The sequence below is a fragment of the Stenella coeruleoalba genome, assembly GCF_951394435.1.
Source record: "Stenella coeruleoalba genome assembly, chromosome: 10".
Classification (NCBI taxonomy): domain Eukaryota; kingdom Metazoa; phylum Chordata; class Mammalia; order Artiodactyla; family Delphinidae; genus Stenella; species Stenella coeruleoalba.
In genome coordinates, this window is record NC_137156.1 from 57,975,436 (window position 1) to 57,998,537 (window position 23,102).

Genomic DNA, 23,102 nt, shown 5'->3' on the forward strand with positions numbered 1-23,102 from the left:
TTTTACCTTGTATATTAAGGTATGTGACTTAGTTACAGATTTCGAGAGGAGGTGCTTATCCTGGATTATCCCATGAGCCCTGCATGCAGCCACATGCTTTTATTAAAAACTTCATAGGAAGAATTTTATATTTTTCAATAACTTGTCTTTAATATGGGTGCAATTTACATCATTTTCACTTTCATTTTACCTAAAGATTTGGTAATGCTCTTTTTTTAATTAAAAAATTTTTTATTGGTCTTCCCTGGTGGCGCAGTGGTTGAGAGTCCGCCTGCCGATGCAGGGGACGCGGGTTCGTGCCCCGGTCCGGGAAGATCCCACATGCCGCGGAGCAGCTGGGCCCGTGAGCCATGGCCGCTGAGCCTGCGCGTCTGGAGCCTGTGCTCCGCAACGGGAGAGGCCACAACAGTGAGAGGCCCGCGTACCGCAAAGAAAAAAAAAAAAATTTTTTTATTGAAGTATAGTTGATTTACAACGTTGTGTTAGTTTCCGGTGTACAACAAAGTGATTCAGATATATATATATATATATATATATATATATATATATACACACACATATATATATATATACACACACACACATATATATATATTATTTTTCATATTCTTTTCAATTATAGTTTATTATAAGTTATTGAATATAGTTCCCTGTGCTATACAATAGGACCTTGTTGTTTATCTGTTTTATGTATGGTAGTGTGTATATGTTAATCCCAAACTCTTAATTTATCCCTCCCCCACTTCCCCTTTGGTAACCATAAGTTTGTCTTCTATGTCAGTTTTCCCCTGACTCTTGTGGGGCACGTTCACCCCTTTCTAAGGGAAAGAGGCATAGAGTCGCATGTAGTCATGGCATCAGGCCAGGATCTCAGAGTGAAGCACAGTTTTTGCTGTTTTATCCTCTTACTTTTAATTCAGTTTTAAAATAGGCAAAACATGTATAGGTTTCAAAAATCAAAGCTAGGGCTTCCCTGGTGGTGCAGTGGTTGGGAGTGCGCCTGCCGATGCAGGGGATGCGGGTTCGTGCCCGGGTCCGGGAGGATCCCGCATGCCGCGGAGCGGCTGGGCCCGTGGGACGCGGCCGCTGGGCGTGCGCGTCGGAGCCTGTGCTCCGCGGTGGGGGAGGCCACAGCAGTGAGAGGCCCATGTACTGCAAATAAATAAATAAATAAATAAATAAAAGCTAAACACAAAGTTTACTCAGGAGTTTCACTCCCATCCCAATTTCATTTACCCCAATCCCATTTTTATTCATTTCTGGGTTGTTCTGTCTGGTTTTTTTGGGCAAAAATGGAGATAAGTATCAAAAATTAATTTTGAAGATTTAGTCCTTCACTAACAGGAAATTCTCTCAGCTCCTCATGGGAGTGTCATAGCTGAGAGTGGTGTATTATAATAAATTAAACAAAAATAAATGGACTGTTCCTAATTTCAGATCACACTGTGTTTCTGAGAAGAGACCTACAGGGATAAGAAGAAAAGTTATTATTTATGCCATTTCTTGGAGCTGTTCCGTCACTAAAAGACATTTCTTTTTTCACTTAACAGTATATCCTAGAAATCACTCCATGTCCTTTCATATATATTGCCCGTGTCACATTCTTCCCCCCTTTTTTTCCTTTTGGTTGTGTAGCACTCCATTGAATGCAGATACCATCATTCAACCAATCTCTGGATAGGCATTTTAAGAGCCTTTTATATAGAAAGAAATTAGCTCTTTACTATGAAATAACTTGCAAATATTTATTCCCAGTCAATTTTTGTCTGTAGACTCTTGTGTGTGTGTGTGTGTGTTTTCCTTAAAAATGTGTGGTTTTTTTATGTGTTCTTAAGATTTTTTTAAAAATTTACAATATTTTGTTAATTTCTGCCATACAGCACAGTGATTCAGTTATACAGAAATATGTATATAGTTCTTCATATTTTTTTCCATTATGGTTTATCACAGGATATTGAATATAGTTCCCTGTGCTATATTAAGTTTTTAAACTATCTTAGGTAATTGGATTTATCATTTATTATCATTTATCATTTATTACTTGAGATATTCAGTCATAGTTAGGCTTTTCCCACATCTAAGTTATAAAGGAACTCGGACATGTTTTCTCTAGTACTTACGTGGCCACATTTTTTTTTTTTTTACACATCTCATCCCTATGGAGTTCCATGTTGTAGGGTGTGGATCCAATTTTATCCTGTACTGAGGAGCTATGAAATCCCACCATTTTAAAATACTAAATTCTTTAATGCACTCAATAATGTGTTTAAAAGGTCGGGGTATAATTTCTGATGTTTCCTTGTTCTATTTTGTGTATAAATGCCTCTTAATATTGTTTTCCAGGAAGTCAATGAAAATTCTCTTAAGAGATTAAGTGCCTACTTAGAAAACCTCCAGAAACCAGGCTTCAAGTCTTTGAAACCAACCCAGCTTATGTTTTATGTAAGAGAAACAGACCAGAACTCTTCTGATGGCCAGGAACACTTCAGCACTTCTGGTACGTTTCTTATTTCTCGTGTGTCCCTTGCAGGCTTGGTGTGATGTGTCAAATCTGTCTAACATTGCTAGAAGACCTTCGGATTGAAGCCTTGTCATAGGAAATAATATCATTTAATTGAGTGTTTTCCTGGAGTTAGATTCTGTTCCTGGCTGCATGTGGTTGATGAGCCATTTTTTATGTTTAAACTTTTCTGACTAGAAAACTGAAGTGTTCCTATTTGTCCCCTTCCTATTTCAGTGCTGTTTTAAGTATTAAATGTCTATATAACAATTTATATCTTTAAAAAATATAGCTTACATTCTCTAATTTAGTCCTCAAAGTACCCTGTGAAGGAGGTAGTATTTGCCCAATTGTAACTTAGTAATGTCCCAGGACCATGGAGACAGAATAGGGGTCTTGAGCCCTTTAATTCCAGCCTCATGCTGTTCCTAAAATCTGAACAGTCTTCATGTACAGCCTTCTGTTTGTCCTTTGTCACTCCTTTAGCCATGATCCAGTGATCCTTTAAACTAAGGATGAATGTGGGTCTATCCATCCTTTCCGTGATCCTTGAGGAAATAACTTTATTTTTAGAATGAACTTTAAAACAGTTTAAAGATTTACTAAGAGCTTTCTGTGAACAAATGCTAAAACAAATAGCTGTCGTGAGCGCTGGCTGAGTAAAGAGAAAAATCCTCCACTTTCAGTTAATGGTTAACTTTGAACCATTTATTAAATGAAAGTAGATTATAAAAAAATAAATTAGTGGGAATTCCCTGGTGTTCCAGGGAATTCTGCGCTCTCACTGCCAAGGGCCCAGGTTCAATCCCTGATCAGGGAACGACGATCCCACAAGCTGCATGGTGCAGCCAATAAATAGATAGACAGACAGACAGACAGACAGACAGATTTCCCTGGTGGCTCAGTGGTTAAGAATCCGCCTGCCAGTGCAGGGGACACGAGTTCCATCTCTGGTCCGGGAAGATCCCACATGCTGAGGAGCAACTAAGCCCGTGCGCCACAACTACTGAAGCCCAGGTGCCTAGAGCCCGTGCTCCACAAGAGAAGCCACCGCAGTGAGAAGCTAGCGCACCGCAACAAAGAATAACCCCCGCTCACCACTAGAGAAAGCTCGTGTGCAGCAAGGAAGACCCAACACAGCCAAAAATAAATTAATTAATTAAAAAAAATAAATTATATATATATGGAGTTCTTAGAAGTCAAAAAGAAAACAGACTAGCTTAGTTACAAAAATGGGCAAACACAGTGACTAGATAGTTCAGGAAATAATACACATAAATTGCCAATAAGCATATAAAAATGTTTAGCCTCAGTAATCAAATGCAAACTAAACTAATTAGTTAATATTTCCCAATAAAAGTTATGTGCAGTCTGGCACAAGCATTCCACACTATATAGCAGCATTTACATTGGATTAAATAATTAATGGTATTGATAAGAGAGAAACTGAGATTTATTCCTTGACTTACCTCTTCTGAGGATAAACTATTTCTTCATAACTTCAAATGCAGGAATTTGGATTTTCCTTTCCTCTTTCACTGACTAGAATAATTTTCCTACCAGTATTTCTCACTTTATCATCAATGATTCAACTAAAAAGTCTTTCTTAGTTTGCATGTTATAGATTCTATAAATCTATGTGGCAGGCATAGCAGGTATATCTGAGAATGATTTAGATTGTGGTGACGGTCATCGTGGCAAAGAAAACACAGTCTTGTATGCAATGGTGAAAAATTAAAAACAACTTTTATGGTGATCAGTTTTGGCAGTGTTAAATAAATTGCACTACATTGATTATGTGGAATAGTATAGAGCTACTAAAAAGAAAGAGAATGATGTATACATACAGATAATGGAAGAGTCACCAAGGTTAAATAACAAAAGCAAGTTCAAAGTAATAGATCCAGGGAATTCCCTGGCAATCCAGTGGTTAGGACTCTGTTCTTCCATTGCAGAGGTCCCAGGTTTGATCCCTGGTCAGGGAACTAAGCTCCTGCAAGCTGTGTAGAGCGGCCAAACAAATAAATTAAAAAAAAAAAGTCATAGGTCCAGAATGGTGCAGTTTATATGTTAAAAAGGAACAAATCACACTGTGGGTGTGTGTTCATGCAGACACAAAAGCGTATATGTCATACATAACATACACACAAAGCACATAGGAAAGGGCTAGAGCAGTGCTGTCCAAGAGAACTTTCTGCGGAGAGGTAACTGTTCTGTATGAGCGCTGTCTGGTACAGCTGGCACTAGCCCCATGTGGCTACTGACCACTTGAAGTGGGGCTAGTATGACCAGGAACTGAATTTTAAATTGTATTTAATTTCAATCAATTTAATTTTACCCATAAATAGCCACATATGGCTGGTAGCTACCGTATTAGGCAGTGCAGGTCTCAATGCTTGTGTACCTAAATGTTAATAGGGTTACATCTAGTGCAAGTGTGAGGTTGTGTGCCTGTCAACAGGAGACTTTTACTTTGTATATATAATTTTACAGGAAGGATGTACTTATATAACACTTGTATAATTTTCAAAACCAATTTAAAAAACTTTCCCAAAGAAAGAAAAAAGAGTCAGCATGTTATAATGGGGAAAATGCTTGGCTTGCTGGCAGCTCAGATTTCAGCCCTCACTTCACGCTTCTTAACCTCCTTGAACCTCCGCTTCTTCACATTTCAAAAGAGAGATAATAATGGCACTGGTGAGAGTGTTCATTGAAAAGTTATGTAAATTCTACTAGCGCCATGTTTAATACCCAATAAAGGTGCAGGGGAACCAGTAGATTTCCTACTGTTGATGTAAGTTAGATTACTACCCTGAGCCCAGGGACTACTTGCATTAAAGTCAGATTGTGAAGTGCTAACTTTTAAAAAATTAGGGAACTTTGAGTCACTTCTGAAAATATTGTGTCCCTAGCTAGTTGGATGGGGGAGTATGAGGACAGTCTCTTTCAACCGTAGAGAAAATTTGAGATGGGTTTCTGTGACCCCTGAGACTGGATTGGCCCCCCTCCTTGAACCACTGTCGCAGGGCAGCCTGCCCCACCCTCCCCCTACCTCCACCCTCCCCCTTCTCTTTAGTGCTGGACACCCTCTCTGGTGGACACTTGCTCATAGGAGAGCTTTTCCATGCCTTAGACTGTAGAGACCAAATTTATGAACAGCATTGAAAATATTCTCAATCCCCTTCTTGGGCTGGCGTGGGTTTGGTCACTGGCACCAAACTAGAAACAGGAGCTGACAGAGGACTTCATGAAGATGGAGGTAGTGTGGTACAGTTTTGGAGAAGGGATGAAGTTTTCCATTTACAGATGATTTTCCAATAGGATGAATTTTAATGAGTAATGGAGTGTTTTAAAGATTTTGATTCTATAAATGTTGTATGAAAAGAAATGTTTTTCAAGTAAAGCAAATAATCATCTGTATTAACTGTTTGGGGGAATTATATTCTCTAGGATTTCGAGCAGTCAAATTTACTTTGCACACCAGAGATCTGCTAAGCACAGTGTTATATATTCTCAACTCCTGCAGTTTATCTATTGAACATATCCAGAGCTTGAATACTAATGTGCACTCCCAGCCTCTCAAAGAGGCCACAAGGATATCTGACAGGCCCATCAAATGGGACAAGTCTTACTACTCCTTTACTGGATTCAAGGACCCTGATGAAGACCTCGAGCAAGCCTGGAGAATGGAAACAACCCTAACGTACGTAAGAGTTTTTATTTAACTGAACTTATTTGTAGTTAGTAGTCCCCACTCGCCTCGACTAGACAAAAGCCCGCATGCAGCAACAAATACCCAATGCAGCCAAAAGGAAACCCCAAAAAACATGAGCTAGAAGAGAGGGTCTCAGCCTTGCATGCACTGGGATCCAGCCCATGAAACTTTTGCCTATACCCATTGCTCTAATGATCTCACAGTGTGTCCTGATGAACAAAAACTTGGGAATGTCTGACCTACCTTTTGGTATAGAAAAAAAGTGGGATTGGATAAGTCAGGGCATAAAAGCAACAATGAGAGTTGTTGGACCTTAAGTCAAGAGGCTTTAGAATAACATATTAAAGAAATTCAGCAATTAGTCTGTGGTTCAGTTGAGTGTTTCACAGGGTACAATTTTGGTCTGGAGCTAGATGTGTAACCATCATGAAGAGATTGTACCAAGGACCCAGAACTCAGAGTTAGTCAGCTGGCAAACAATGAAAACGGACTGGAACTGGGAAAAGCCAATTCACCAAGATAAGTGCTATTCCATTGGTTCCTTGTCCAAGCTGAGTATTTATAATTTCCTTATTTGTATGTAGTTCATCCAATAAAATTCTTCAGTCTTCAATAAAAGTAAACACTCTTACATTATATTATATTACATGTTACTAGATAATGCATTTTTAAGAGTAGGGAACATGTTTTAATCATCTTTCTACTAATCTGCTTCGTAGATTCATAAAACCCAACCAGCGTTTTTATTTCATTGAATTAAAGAATTGTTGGAAAAGTGTGAATGTGAAGTGCTGGAGGCTGGGTGTGGAGAACTCAAGGTTTAATATGGAAATGTAAAGTAGCTTAATACAGATGGTAGCAGTAGAAGTGACTCAGCAATGAATGTAGAGGACCATTTTTTTTTAAAACAGTGCCTCTGTTAGTTTCATTACTGTTGACTTAAAGTATCTGCTGTTTTTAGCAAGAGATACATTGTGTTAAGGAAATTTTCTGAGCGTACATGAGTTGTGTTACTCTGAATTCTTCATTTCCTCCAGAGGGATACTTTGTTTTAAATTCAAGCTCTCATGTTGACAGTTACCAGCACAAGCTCAAAACATGTCATTTTGATTTGCCTACTCTTAAGGAACATAGCAACATAAATTAAATAGACCACTGTTTTAGAAATTGAAATCAGTAGAAATATAACTGTCTAATTTATTGATCATTATTATCCAAATTCAGTTGTCAATAGCTATGTATCTTGTCAAACAATGAAGTAAATCCATTCATAGCCAGATAGAACCTTTGTTTTCTTAGCTTTGACAAATGAAATTAACAACAATAAAGCATTACATGTTTTATCCCTGTTTATAAGAGAGATCTTGCATTCGCTTTAAAACTGTGATTTAAAATTAATATTGAATTATCCTAAATGAAACAGACAGTATTTAGAGTTTCTTACAGAAGAGCTGGAATAGGGTTGTGGCTGGTTCTTGGTGTAATGCTGTTTCCTATCTTTTACTTCCATATATTTTTCTTGGGCTAGAGAATATTGAGAGTTGACTGGTATCACCTTAAATCTTCCTACTCAAAGCTTCTCTTCTAAAATCGACCGGTTAGAGATTTCTGTTTTGTTTAGTTTTTGATGCTTGTATCGGAGGTCCTTGGGTTATATTTCTTGAACGTTGATATGTTAGTGACAGATCATCACACCTCATAGAGTTTGAGTTTAGCTTATTAGGTATAATTTTAGAGCAGAGGGTCCAGGCTGGGTAGGATAGGAGAGGATAGCTCTACACTGAAAAAGGCAAGAAAAGGAATACATGCTGCTCTTTGGGCCCTTTGGGTAATTACAGTATCGACTAAATGCCGCAAAAAAAAATCTGTTGCCTTTACCAGCATGCCTTAGAGGGCCGGTGCCCCGGTTACGACAGTTGTATGAATTTGGAAGATTTCATATCTCTTATTTCCATAACCTAACCTGGTCTCCCTGGTCCAGTGTGTTCACACAGGCCCAGCACCCCTCTCAGCCAATCTTGACCTTTTCCCAAATATGGATGTTGCCCAGTTTGCAGGAACCCTGATGAGGGTTTGTTCAAGGTTTTGTTTTATGTTAGTTTTTCCCAGTAAGGATTCCAGGAGCTTATGTCATCAAAGCCAGTTTGTATCAGTTTCTTGTTTCAGTTATTAATTTTTTATTTGGCCACGCCACGTGGGACGTGGAATCTTAGTTCCCCAACCAGGGATCGAACCCAAGCCCCCTGCATTGGAAGTGTGGAGTCTTAACCACCGGACCGCCAGAGAAGTCCTAATTTTTTTAATTTGTTATTATTTTGCAAATAATTATAAAATTGTTGAACCATTTGACAGGTTTCAAACCATATGAATGGAGTGACTGTCCCATAGGAGATTTAGGGGCTGTAACTCGGACAAAACTTTTTTACCACCATGGTCATTTTGGCCATATCCGGTTTGTTTTTATTTTCATTCTTGTATTGTTTACCTCATCTTTATTATATCTGTAGTTATAGGAGAGGACGCATAAGGAGCACATGCTGAGTTACACAGTTCAGAGGGAGCATAAAAATAATTCTGCAAATTTACATCCAGCTGATCTTCAGCTGGTTTACAAATTGCATTCACCTGATCAAAATTTAATCTTGAAAGCATGTTATTTCTAATATTTCAGGATGTAATGTTAAAAAGAGAAAATATAACAGTTCTATTTAGTGTAAACTTTCAAATAATTTTCCTTATGTTTCCGCAGAGACATGCAGGCTGAAATAAAACACAGAAATTATGAAATCAATTGAGTTTTTAAAAACACAACATAGAAGAATTATCAGGTCATAAAAGCTCCATTTAATCTATTTTCTTCTTATATCTGGCAGTTACATTTCAATGTACATTTTAGGACATGCTGTGTAATTTTGTATTTCTCAGCAAATTATGCTTTATCTTACTGTAAAATCACTTTATAGTGATTAAAACACTACAGTGAAATGTTTAATATATAAGGTTTTCTAATTTTATACAATAATAAAAAGAATTTACCGGTGTAAACAAAATTAGGAAATGCTACTTTGTGTTGTAGCTTTTAGTATTTCCATATTTTGCATATATTCTCTGATTATCAAATAATTTTATAACTAAAATGTATTGCAATTATCGAATTTGTGTTTAGAAGGAGACAACAGGATCCATTTGTATCTAAACAAAATTATCCCATATGTAATGTCTACCCCACTGGAAAAAACATGTCATTGAACTATAGGAAGACCATTGAAATGCTATTTTTTTTTTTTTTTTTGACCAGGAACATGTCATGTTAACTTTTTTTTTTTAATACAACAGGTTCTTATTAGTCATCCATTTTATATACATCAGTGTATACATATCAATCCCAATCTCCCAATTCATCACACCACCACCCCAGCCCCCATTGCTTTCCCCCCTTGGTGTCCATACGTTTGTTCTCTACATCTATGTCTCAATTTCTGCCCTGAAAACCGATTCATCTGTACCATTTTTCTAGGTTCCACATATATGCGTTAATATACGATATTTGTTTTTGTCTTTCTGACTTACTTCACTCTGTATGACAGTCTCTAGATCCATGCACATCTCAACAAATGACCCAGTTTCGTTCTTTTTTATGGCTGAGTAATATTCCATTGTATATGTGTACCACATCGTCTTTATACATTCATCTGTCAATGGGCATTTAGGTTGCTTCCATGACCTGGCTATTGTAAATAGTGCTGCAATGAGCATTGGGGTGCATGTGTCTTTTTGAATTATGGTTTTCTCTGGGTATATGCCCAGTAGTGGGATTGCTGGGTCATATGGCAACTCTTTTTAGTTTTTCTTTTTCTTTTTTTTTTTTTTGACCAAGCAGCTTACAGGGATTTTAGTTCCCCAACCAGGGATTAAACCTGTGCCCTCAGCAGTGAAAGCACAGAATCTTAACCACTGGGCCACCAGTGAATTCCCACTATTTTTAGTTTTTTAAGGAACTTCCATATTGTTTTAATAGTGACTGTACCAATTTGCATTCCCACCAACAGTATAGGAGGGTTCCCTTATCTCCACACCCTCTCCAGCTTTTTTTCTTTTTAATTTATTTTTGGCTGCATTTGGTCTTTGTTGCTGCACGCAGCCTTTCTCTCTACTTGTGGTGAGTGATGGTTACACTTTGTTGAGGTGTGTGGGCCTCTCAGAGCGGTGGCTTCTCTTGTTGTGGAGTGTGGGCTCTAGGGCATACAGGCTTCAGTAGTTACGGTGCACGGGCTCAGTAATTGTGGCGCATGGGCCTATTTGCTCCACGGCACGTGGGATCTTGTCTCCTGCATGTCTCCTTGATTGGCAGGTGGATTCTTAACCACTGCACCACGAGGGAAGTCCCTCCAGCATTTATTATTTGTAGACTTTTTGATGATGGTCATTCTGGCCAGTGTGAGGTGGTACCTCATTGTAGTTTTGATTTGCATTTCTCTAATAATTAGTGATGCATCTAACCTTCTCTAAATCCTCTTTATCTTTTCATATTGGTTATGTTAGACGTCCTTGGAAACCTTTGCTTGACCCTCCAGTCCCTTCACCGTGATGTGGCACTTAGTACGCTGAATTCTGATTCTTGTTTTGTTTCCCTGCACCCTGACCATAAGTCCTGGGATACAGGGACACAAATTCTTATAATCTCTATACGCCAAGGGCCCAGTTTAGTGTTTAAGTACATGGTAGGTGCTTCAAAATAGAATTTAGGAAATGAAGGGAAATTCTGAGGAAACAGATTTGCAATTGAAATACGTAGACTTTATTTCTAAAACCCTTCTTTATTATACCATTTAATCTTTCTAACCTAATTTGAGATTCTTACCTGAATATTTAAATGTTAGTACTTAACACTTATTTTTATTTGGAACATATTTCTTTTCTTCTTCAATCTCTTCAATTCCTACCTAAAAGTTCCTAAGATTTACAGTGGTTTATTTTGAATATTAATATTTCCAGCACTCCATAGCTTTTTTCTTATTGCTTACTTGAACTTTCCTTCTAGGAAAATAATTTTCTTGTTAGAATTCCTCAATACCATTTATTGGAGTCCTAAACTTAGACTATTAAAGTACCAAAGAACTAAATATTTCTTCCTTTTTTTTTTTAAATACTGTAGCTTTTTGAAAGATTACCAAGTTATTTTGACCTGCAGAGGAGCCTGATGCTTCTGGAGGACCAAATAAGCTATCTTCTAGGTGGCATCCAAGTTGTTTATATCGAAGAATTACAGCCAGTGTTGACACTTGAAGAATATTACTCTCTTCTCGACGTGTTCTATAATAGACTCTTGAAAAGTCGAATACCTTTTCACCCTCGAAGTTTGCGTGGTTTGCGAATGATCCTTAACAGGCAAGTATCTAAAACAATTACTTTTATTCATTCAGTCAGATGGGCTGTGTGTGTCCATGCATGAAATTGTTTTGTATTTCCATGTGTGATTCTTAGGAATTAAAGAAAGGAATGTCACCACCTCTGTTGGCAACACTCTTTTACACATGAGAAAAGCCAACATGAGAGGATTGAAAGATTGAGTCCCTAGAACGTTCTGTAAATATATTGCCCCTTACAGGGCAAATCAGTCCTGTGGAAAACTTTATAGGGTTAAACTAATGTGAAATCAACAGTGTGCATATCAGGCACCGTGCTTGGTACTTAAATGCATTATCTCTTCAGCTCTCACAACCTCACCATGGAGTGGGTTACTACCCCCATCTTACAGATGAGGAAGGTCACAGGGCCAGGAAGGGTGTGGTCATCCTGATAGTGTGTCCCTTTGGGGACAGCAAAACTTCAAATCAATTCTGCTATACAGGAAGTCCACTACATATGAACCTTCAAGTTGCAAACTTTCAAAGATGCAAGCGTACGTTCACGTGTCCAATCTCATAAGTTAGTTCATGTGTCTGCTGTACATTGTCACATGCGTGCACCCTCTACAAGTGGTTGTGCTTCTGTGTACTTCACTGTACAGTACTGTAGAGAGTACAGTAGTACAGTATCTTTATTTCAAGTGTTTGTTTTTTAAGTATTATTTGTGTGAAAAGTATTATAAACCTACTACAGTACAGTGCTATATAGCCAATTGTGTTAGTTGGGTACCTAGGCTAACTTGTTGGACTTATGAACAAATTGGACTTAGGAACGCACTCTTGGAAAGGAACTCATTCATATGTAGGGGACTTACTGTACCTTTAAGGTAGACTTTCTTGATGAGTTCCTTTTCCATTAATCAGACTAAGAAAATCGTTTCTATGGGGGTGGAGAGGTTGCTGATTTTTCCTTTTACGTATGCTTTATTACAGTGACAGATATGCTCCAAGTTTGCACGAACTTGGGCATTTTAACATTGTGATCCTCTGCTATCAAGCAAACCTCCAGTGGTTTATTCTCACCAAAGCCCAACAGGCAAGAGAGAACATGAAAAGAAAAGAAGAGTGAGTGCTCTTAGCCCTCTTCCTGTCTTATCATTCCGTCTACTCGTTAAAAATATTCAGGTATGGGTTTCCCTGGTGGCGCAGTGCTTGAGAGTCCGCCTGCCGATGCAGGGGACACGGGTTCGTGCCCCGGTCCGGGAAGATCCCACATGCTGCGGAGTGGCTGGGCCCGTGAGCCATGGCCGCTGAGCCTGCGCGTCCGGAGCCAGTGCTCCGCAACGGGAGAGGCCACATCAGTGAGAGGCCCGCGTAACATAAAAAAAAAAAAAAAAAAAAAAAAAAAAAATCAGGTAGTCAGAACTCATAAGTATGGGAAATTAAAACTGTATTGAACTTAGGATATCAACTGTATTAAGCTGTATGTCACTTAGGAGTAACATTTATTTTTTCCCTCCCGGTTGTGCCAGGCATTGGATGTGGCTGTTTTCTCAGTATAATAACCTCAGTTGCATTCCCACCATGTACCTCAATTTGAGAAGCAGGGCTTGTTAATATAAAAGTCAACTCAGAAGCAGAGTGAAAGATAAGAGTATCAGAAAGAAACTGTGCAGATGGAAAAGGGTGGCAACAAGGGGGGAAAACTCAGTTACTACTTGATTAATTAGAATCTTCACTGTTTAAAATTTTGAAATGTGCTGACAGAAAGCAAGCCTCGTCTGCACTGTCATTAAATTGAGAAGAAATCTTAAAGTGAAAAAGGTTTTTGGTTCATAAGCAGTGCTGTCGCTATGCCATTTGTATCTTTGAAGGAATCCTGTTATAGTCAGTAGTTTTGTAGGCAGTAAGATAGTGTTGAAGATGTTTCATGGATCTACTATGAAGAAAGGGAGAGTATTATATTCAAAACACGGTCGTTTTCCTAAAGATGTGGCCTAAGGAGGTTTGGCTAGCAAGGATTCATTCATTCATGCAGCCGTCATTTGCTGTGACCGTTGTGGATCGGAAGCTGTGCAAGCCGCCACTGGTAGAAAGATGAAGGCCTGGTCCCCAGGCTCGCAGGAGACGCAGGTGCCCTCAGTGTCAGGGGTGGTGGACGGAGAGGGGTCATGCGTGAGAGGAGCCAAGGCTGATGCTCTGGAAAGGGAACAGGAAGCAGAGGCTGTGGCCGAGGAGGCCGAGGCTGACGTGTCCGGGGAGCAGGGTAAGGAGATCGGGGGCAGGAGCCTGGTGGGTGGAGGACCGGGGTGATTGTCCGAGTGTGCTGCTGGGGCCCCCCTCTGGTTACTTACTTCTCTGGCCTCGCTGCCCGTTCTCTCCTCGACCTACACAAATTGCTTGTTTAAAAAGCCAAGGATGTGAAACAGAGAAAGGGTGGCCACGCAGGAGGGCTGTGGACATGATCCGTGTCCCAGGAGATGATGGGGTCATTTTATGCATCAGATAAGTGAAGGAGTCACATATCTGTTTCACTTGTGGAATAGGCGACAGTTCCTGGCCAGATCCTATTGAACAAACAGCCTGCTTCTTGATTGGTTGGTGAGCATTTGTGTTTGTGTCGTTACCTTTTCTAACCATAAGTTTGTTTTCGGACTCTATGAGTCTGTTTCTGTGTTGTTAATAAGTTCATTTGAATCACTTTTTCTTTAGATTGCACATGTAAGTGATATCATATTTGTCCTTCTCTGACTTCCTTCCTTCCCTTTGTATTATCATCTCTAGGTCGATCCATGTTTCTGCAAATGGCATTATTTTGTTCTTTTTAATGGAAGAGTTATATTCCATTCTATGTGTGTACCACACCTTCTTTGTCCATTCTTCTGTCAGTGGACATTAAGGTTGCTTCTCTGTCTTGGCTCTTTTAAACAGCACACGAATGTTCTGGTGCATGTGTCCGTTGGAATGATGTTTTTCTCCAGATATACGCCCAGCAGTGAGATTGCCGGATCATATGGTAGCTCTAGTTTGAGTTTTTAAAAGAACCTCCATAGTGGCTGTTACCAATTTCCATTCCCACCAAGACATAGTAAGGTTCCCTTTTCTCCACGCTCTCTCCTGCATTTATTATTTGTAGACTTTTTTTTTTTTTTTTTTTTTTGCAGTATGCGGGCCTCTTACTGTTGTGGCCTCTCCCGTTGCGGAGCACAGGCTCCGGACGCGCAGGCTCAACGGCCATGGCTCATGGGCCTAGTTGCTCCATGGCATATGGGATCCTCCCAGACTGGGACACGAACTCGTGTCCCCTGCATCGGCAGGTGGACTCTCACCCACTGCGCCACCAGGGAAGCCCTATTTGTAGACTTTTTGATGATGGCCATTCTGAATGGTGCGAGGTGGTGTCTTGTTGTAGTTTTGATTTGCATTTCTCCAATAATTAACGATGTTGAGCACATTTTCATGTGGTTTTTTTTTTTTATACAGTGTGAGGAAAATGTACCTTAAGAAGCTGGCTTCCTGAAAGTCAGCCCTGTTTTGAATTCTTTTTCCTTTTTTTTTTTTTTAACATCTTTACTGGAGTATAATTGCTTTACAATGGTGTGTTAGTTTCTCCTGTATAGCAAAGTGAGTCAGCTATACATATACATATATCCCCATATCCCTTCCCTCTTGCATTTCCCTCCCACCCTCCATATCCCACCCCTCTAGGTGGTCACAAAACATTGAGCTGATCTCGCTGTGCTATACGGCTGCTTCCCACTTGCTATCTATTTTACATTTGGTAGTGTATATATGTCCATGCCACTCTCTCACTTTGTCCCAGCTTACCCTTCCCCCTCCCTGTGTCTTCAAGTCCATTCTCTACGTCTGTGTCTTTATTCCTGTCCTGCCCCTAGGTTCTTCAGAACCTTTTTTTTTTTTTAGATTCCATATATATGTGTTAGCATACGGTATTTGTTTTTCTCTTTCTGACTTACTTCACTCTGTATGACAGACTCTGTCCATCCATCTCACTACAAATAACTCAATTTTGTTTCTTTTTTTTTTTTTTTTTGCGTTATGTGGGCCTCCCACTGTCGTGGCCTCTCTCGTTGCGGAGCACAGGCTCCGGACGTGCTGGCTTAGCGGCCATGGCTCATGGGCCCAGCCGCTCTGCGGCATGTGGGATCTTCCTGGACTGGGGCATGAACCCATGTCCCCTGCATCGGCAGGCGGACTCTCAACCACTGCGCCACCAGGGAAGCCCTATTGTATGTTTTTGATTTGTGGTTACCCTGGTTTTCAAATATGTTAACCCATTATTGTATCTACTTTCTTTAGACTGGTAGTCATATAAGCTCAAAAACGGTCTAGAAAAAAACCTACATTTTCTTACTCCCCTCTCCCACATTTTATGATTTTTTTTTTTTTTTTTTGCGATACATGGGCCTCTCACTGTTGTGGCCTCTCCCATTGTGGAGCACAGGCTCCGGACGCGCAGTCCCAGTGGCCATGGCTTACGGGCCCAGCCGCTCCACGGTGTGTGGGATCTTCCCGGACCGGGGCACGAACCCGTGTCCCCTGCATTGGCAGGCGGACTCTCAACCACTGCGCCACCAGGGAAGCCCGAGGGAAGGGTTTTGAGTGACCAGTAGGACCGGGCTGCAGTGGGAGGGGCGTGGAGGGAAGAGGGTCGCATGGCGTTGACCCAGGTCTGTGCTGTCTGGTCACTGGCTGCTCCACCTCCTCCTCTTCTTCCTCGTCCAGCTGTTAAGCAGCAACAGGCACCTGGGCTGGTGGCTAAGGACCATCCAAGGGAGGACTCTGTTTTCCTGGGACAGACTCACTGGGGGTAAGAAGGAGCTCCAAGAATGGGCATGTTTCACAGATGGGGAGACTGAGGCCAAGGGAGGCGTGGGTTACAGGTTCCAAAGGTGAGCTGGCTCCTGAGGCAGCCCTGGTTCCCCTTGCCCACCTGTCCACCCCTCAAGGCCCATAGCCCCTCTCATGAGCTCAGGGAGGCTGCCTGGAGGCAGAGTCTTTGAAGAGAGAAAGGAGGAAGCAGGGCCTGGGGAGACCTGTCCTGTGGACAGACGTGGCTCTGGACATACGCCTCCCTGACTGGACAGCCTGGGCATAGGGTACAGCCCCCAGGCAAGCTCATGGCCTGGTTCTTCCTTGGGAGAGCTCTGGCCTGAGGCTGGAGCTCAGGTCCCTCTGGAGATCATTTCTGACCCAAGGCTTTGAGGTTAGAGGGGTCTCATCCTGTCCTAGTTTTCAGTGGTGAGAGAGAGTTTTCCAGAACTTCTATGTTCGATTGGAAGAGGAAGTCAAACAGGCATAAACAGGCCACCAATTTTTTGTAGATTCCTTTATGTTGAAATAGTTATAAACTATTAACAAATGAATAATGAGAAAACAATTATCTGGTTAGCGTATTACTTATTATGTAACAATTAGTTCTGAGACAAAGTCCAATTCAAAACATATTACTGAGGATTCTATATTAGTTGATTTTAGAAATGGCATAATCCAAACCTATTTTTCCATAAATTATTATTTTTTTGGCCACACTGCATGGCTTTTGGGATCTTAGTTCCCCAACCAGGGATGGAACCCTCACCTTTGGCAGTGAAAGTGTGGATTCCTAACCACTGGACCTCCAGGGAATGCCCTCAAATAAATTTTCCTATGTAACCTCTAAAGAATTTTTCACTCCCATCATTTGGCTCTGGAAAACTTATAGGCAACAACATTTTTATATGAGAAAAAAAAATTAAGTACAGTTGTTGGGCACAGCTTAAAAGGGGTGATATGCACAAACTATAATAATTACAAATCAATACTTATTCAAACACACATTTGAATTTAAAGCGTTCAAATAATCATAATCATTCAAATAATCAAATAATCTCGCACCACGCTTCGAGAATCATTTTTAACATCTCTTTTCCTTTCTAACGCACTATGGAAAAAATTCCTTTCTTATTTCTTCAGCAGTAAGAGCCTCAAAAATGTTGTTACAAACCTGGATTCACCTTGTCCTCTTGAGAAACAAGCTGAAGAGGTTTTTGGATATGGTTAAAAATATTATCCTAAGGGAAATATCCACAGAGAGAAGCCCTGTGTGTCTATAGGGCTTGGGGCTGGGCTGGGTGGTGGGTCCAGGAAAGTCCACACAACTATGGACAGGGGGTGACTCAGAGGGGCTCTAACCAGCGTTCTAATCATTGGAAGACCGGGGTTGAGAGGGGTGGCAGATCCTGAACGGCCCGAATCATTTTAAACTTGGCCCTACTTGATGGAACTCTTTGAGAAACAAGGATTTTTCTGGATAGTGTTTGTCCTTGAAACAAATGAATCACCTCATTCAGTGTTTCAAAAAAATTCACTGTCTCTTGGTTATAGGCTATCAACAGTTAGGCTATCTTAATGCATAGGGAATGCATTCTGGAAATGCTTTAACAAACTGTATCAGACAGCTTATGATAATGTCAATATCATTTATTAATTCAGTTGCTTTTTCCCATCTACTCTCTCTTTAGGCAAATTTTTTTTTTTTTTTTTTTGCGGTACGCGGGCCTCTCACTGCTGTGGCCTCTCCCGTTGTGGAGCACAGGCTCCGGACGCGCAGGCTCAGCGGCCATGGCTCACGCGCCCAGCCGCTCCGCGGCATGTGGGATCCTCCTGGACCGGGGCACAAACCCGTGTCCCCTGCATCGGCAGGCGGACTCAACCACTGCACCACCAGGGAAGCCCCTAGGCAAAATTTGATTAACGAATTTTTACTACCCATCAGTCATCTGTTTTGGACTCAAACTGTCCATAATTGGCTGTGAAATACAGGTGTGTGTATCGATACATGTGATGTAAGTATAAAGTCACATGTTGAATTGTTACAGGTGGAAATGAGTTCCGCAACTCCAGAGCTATATTGAATGAGACCTGTTTATACTTACCAACATTCACTCATAAAAAAAATATATATATATATGTGTATGTATATATATATATATATATACATATATATATAATCTTTCACCCTGTAGAATCCTTTCTTTCTAACATCTTTTCAGCCAGTCCTGCCAATCAGATAAGAAACACTACAAGATTGGGAGATAAAACCTTTTTAAAACAAGTTTCCTAATAGAAATTAATTTTTAAAAAGTCTACTTTTAAAGCAGCAGTTAGAAACTTTGTTTTTGTAACATGTCAGTAATACTGTTACATCAAATTGTGGATTTAAATAAGTTTAGCAGTTTCTTATCTCTTTAAAAAATAATACAGATTTCTGTGTTATTTAATGGCTTCTCCATTCTTCCAATTCCAAGGAATACAAAGGTCTCCATCCTGCATAACAGAGTAAAAATGTGAAATGCACAGGTGCATCCCTTGTAGATAAGGCAGTGATTGTTCTAGAAGTCTCTTACAACAATCCACCATTTGTATACTTGAAACGCTGGGCTCCTTATAAAACTTTTCCAGAGAAAATTTCTTCGTGGAAGCCTGCATCAATTCGTTTTCAATGACTTTCAACCTGTTATGTTGAAAACAAACATCTGATTGCCACAAGCTATAACCAAATAAAAGAACATAAAATGTAAAAAATATTTTTGTATATTGGACCATAACTTTCTACTGTCAACACTGAAAATGGTATCCACAAAGGCCAAATTATACGCTCAGAAGACTGTCCATAGGTATCTTGTAGCACCTATTATTACCACATGTATCTCTAAGTATTTGTTAAATCTTTTTACCAGTAATGGGGTAAAGATAATTAATACAATAATTTTTTTGGCTTTTTAAAAATTTTTATTTAAGTTTAACTTCTAATTAAAAAATGTTTTTAATTGAAGTATAGTTGATTTACAATGTTGTGCTGGCTTCTGGCGTACAGAGAAGTGGTTCAGTTATACATACATATATCTACTCTTTGTCAGATTCTTTTCCCTTATAGGTTACTACAAAATATTGAGTATGGTTCCGTGGGCTCTACAATAGGTCCTTGTTGTCTAATTAATGCATAATTCAAAAGCCTCTTATCCCTTCTCCGGGAGCAGCTGTTGGTGACTGAGAAAAGCAGGAAGCTGAGAGCACCACCGGCAGCTTCAGGAGGCCCTACAGTCCAACCCTGACCCGGGCAGGAGCGACTTCTGGAGATTCCTGAAAAACCCCAGGACCAGAGGCTGGAGGAGGCCGCCCTCCCCACCAGGGCACAGGTTCTGTCTTCTGCCCGCCAAGGGTAAGACACAGGCGCTGAAAGTCAGGCAACCTGGAGAAGTCGTGCAGGGGCTGGAAGGACAGGACCCAGATGTTAGCTTAGAACAGTGGTCTTTAAACGGCTCAGCAAGCCGAGGGTGGTGCAGAGGTGCTCTGAGGGCCCTCGTGGGTATGGACGGCCTCCAGTTCCTTTTCCTCTTCAACTGGAGCACCTGCCAACCTTGATCTTTCTTTATCAATTGGGTTTCCACTTGAGAACCCACTTTATAAAGAGAGATGCAGCTCAAAGTGTCTGAAAACCACTGTCTCAGAACAGGCTTCATCTAAGGCAAGAAGGCTGTCTAACCAGCACCGAGTGGCTGCGATGCAGGCGGCCAGACTAGGGAGGGACCGCGGCGCAAGGAGAGGAGAGAAGGCAGCGGGGAGGGGAGACTCAGCCGGGCCGGGGCAGACGGCTGTAGGGGGCCCAGGCCAAGGGGGCAGGCGGGATGGGACCAGCAGCAAATGGTTTCTTTACCCTCCGTGTTGGAGGGGACAGGGATGAAGGCTCCGGAGCCCAGAGCCAGAAGGAGACCAGGGAAGCATGAGCGTCAGTGGATCCAGTCGGTGAGTATTGACTGAAGCCTCCCATGTGCCAGGCCCCGACCCCGGCACTGGAGCGAACGAAAGAGACAAAGCCTCTGCCCTCATGAAGCTCACATGCTATCTGGGGCGGCGGGGGCGGGGGGGCAGACAGTAAATGAACAAGGAAAGCAGCGTGTCATAGGGAGATGGGTGGCAGGTGGGAGGGATGAGGGGAAGCTGCCGGGTGGCAGGGGAGCTGAGACCTGAGGCTGGGAAGGGGCGGAGCCTGAAGCCATGGGGGAGAAGGGCTCCAGGCAGGGTCAGAGCGCGTGTCCTTGAGGAGGTAAGAAGCTCCTCTGGCAGGAGCAGCAGGGGTGAGGGCAGCGTCTTAGGAAGCGAGTTCAGGAGGCCGCCGGCAGGGCCTCGCAGGCAGGAGCACATCCGGGCTCTCAAAGGACCACTCGCTCCGGCTGCTCGGCTGAGAATCCGCTGGGCGGGGGCGTGCATGCGGAGGCGCGGACACGGGACAGGGCATCACAGGATGGTGGAGGCTGAGACCCGGGCGCAGCGGGAAGGGACACGAGACGGGCGGGATTCTGGAGAGACGGAGAACGTGGAGCTGAGAGGTCTGCTGGCCCGGATGTGGGGAATGAGGAAGCAGGACAGGAATCAAGATGGATCACGGGGTTGGATTTACCTCAGCATCTGGTGGATGAAACGCTCAAAAACTAAAATATTTGATTTTTATTTCTTTTTATTTTCCTTCCTTAAAAATCTACTGGCACTATTTCAAAGCTATAGAATGCCCAGTGCGAAAACAGAAAAAGCAGCAGATACGATGTAGCAAGATCCTCAGGCCTCACAATGGAAGGTAGGTGAGGCTTACAATTAATTAATTAATTTCTGGTTTATCCTTCAGTGCTTATTTTTTTAAAGATTTTATTGGGGTATAGTTGATTTACAACATTGTTAGTTTCAGGTGTAAAGCAAAGTGATTCAGTTATACATACACATATATTCTTTTCTCATGTAGATTATCACATTCAGTAGAGGTCCCAGTACTATACACTAGGTACTTGTTGTTTTTCTATCTTACATGTAGTAGTTGTGTGTATGCTAATCCTAAGTTCCTGATTTATTCCTACCCCCGCAATGGTTCCCCTTGAGTAACCATAACTTTGTTTTTGAAGTCTAAGTCTGTTTCTGTTGTGTAAGTTCATTTGCATCATTTAAAAAAATTAATTCCAACTATGAGTGATAATTGTATTTATCTTTCTCTGTCTGACTCACTTCACTGAGTGTGATCATCTCTAGGTCCATCCATGTTGCTGCAAATGGCATTATTTCGTTCTTTATTATGGCTGAGTAATATTCCACTGTATATATGGACCACATCTTCTTTATCCACTCCTCTGCTGATGGACATTTAGGAGGCTTCCATGTCTTGGTTATAGTAAGTACTGCTGCAGTGAACATTGGGGTGCATGTGTCTTTTCAAATTATGGTTTTCTCCAGATATGCCCAGGAGTGGGATTGCCAGATCATATGGTAGTTCTATTCTTAATTTTGAAAGAAACCTCCATAATGTTCTCCATAGTAGCTGTTAACAGTTTCCATTCCCACCAGCAGCTTAGGAGGGTTCCCTTTTCTCTGCACCCCCTCCAGCTACTATAGTTTGTAGACTTTTGGGTAATGGCCATTGTGACCTGTGCAAGGTGAGACCTTGTTGCAGTTTTGATTTGCGTTTCTCTGATAATTAGGGATGTTGAGCATCTTGTCATGTTTTGTTTTGTTTTTTAAACAGTGTGAATAATGTTACCTCTTGAAATTGGCTTCTTGAAATACTGCACTGATTTGACTTCTTTTTCGATTACTTATCCCAGGACATTTCTTGAGGACAGGTGTTATTTATTTACAGCCCTGCAGGCCTTGTGAATATTAAGACCTGGGCAGGTGTCACATCCCTAGAGCCTGAGCAGGCTTGGTTCCCAAGGCTGGACTGTCCTGGGGCTGAGGGAGCTGGGGAGGATCTGCCAGCAAACGAGCCCCTGCTTGGCCCTCTAGTGCCTGGTCCCCTCTGGATGGAACCACAACCTCCAGATCCAGGTGGGCCCTCCTACAGCTAAACCAAGCCTACTGCACCCAAAGGATGGTGGATTCTCTGGGCTGGAAGAATTTGAAAAGTCACCTGGTCTCCACGTCTCCTAGTGGTGGGGCTCCCACCTCCAGCTCCGTCCGTACAGTCGCCCGGCCTCCGGACGACAGCACACTAAGCAGAGCGGTTTTGCAGGGGTTGGGTATTGTCTGGTGGTGAAGGGTAAGGGGGAAGGGGCAGTGAGACAAAAGCCCTTGGGTGTTCGTTCTAATTTACAACCCAGAAACAAGTTTCCCTAAGGTTCCGGGTGCCCAAGGCAGCAGAGCTGGCATGAAGAAATCCTGCCGCCTTGTGGCCATTTCCCAGAAAAACAAGTTAAAAACCAGTGCTGATGGGCACTTGTCACAAGGCCTGGGGTGGGGTGGGGGGCTGTAAATGACACCTGCCCTCAAGAAATGTCCTGGGGTTGGTAATCGCAAAAGAATTCAAACAGGGCAGACTTTCAAGAAGCCAATTTCAAGAGGTAAATTTTACACTGTTGAAAAAAAAGGCACATGAAAAGATGCTCAACATCGGTAACTTTTAAAAAAATATTTTATTTTGTAACATCTTTGTTGGAATATAATTGCTGTACAATGTTGTGTTAGTCTCTGCTGTATAATAAAGTGAATCAGCTAT

General features: G+C 41.5%; 1 protein-coding gene and 2 long non-coding RNA genes across 3 annotated transcripts in view; 2 read left to right on the forward strand and 1 right to left on the reverse strand.

Annotated features, from left to right (window-relative positions):
• The first annotated feature begins 2,061 nt into the window (after positions 1-2,061).
• LOC307193354 lies at positions 2,062-7,050 on the forward strand. Its single transcript, XR_013830308.1, has 3 exons — positions 2,062-2,497; positions 6,027-6,203; positions 6,629-7,050. It is a non-coding gene; the product is annotated as an uncharacterized lncRNA (long non-coding RNA).
• A 4,361-nt stretch (positions 7,051-11,411) lies between these two features.
• Positions 11,412-21,202, forward strand: LOC307193352. The gene is made up of 5 exons (XR_013830306.1): positions 11,412-11,603; positions 12,557-12,688; positions 19,606-19,787; positions 20,297-20,371; positions 21,125-21,202. It is a non-coding gene; the product is annotated as an uncharacterized lncRNA (long non-coding RNA).
• Positions 16,918-23,102, reverse strand: part of TCAIM (T cell activation inhibitor, mitochondrial) — a 37,760-nt gene continuing 31,575 nt past the window's right edge. Inside the window, exon 11 of the mRNA XM_079935217.1 lies at positions 16,918-19,079. Coding sequence (XP_079791343.1) covers positions 18,839-19,079 — 241 coding nt within the window. The 3' untranslated portion in view covers positions 16,918-18,838. The remainder of the gene's footprint in view (positions 19,080-23,102) is intronic.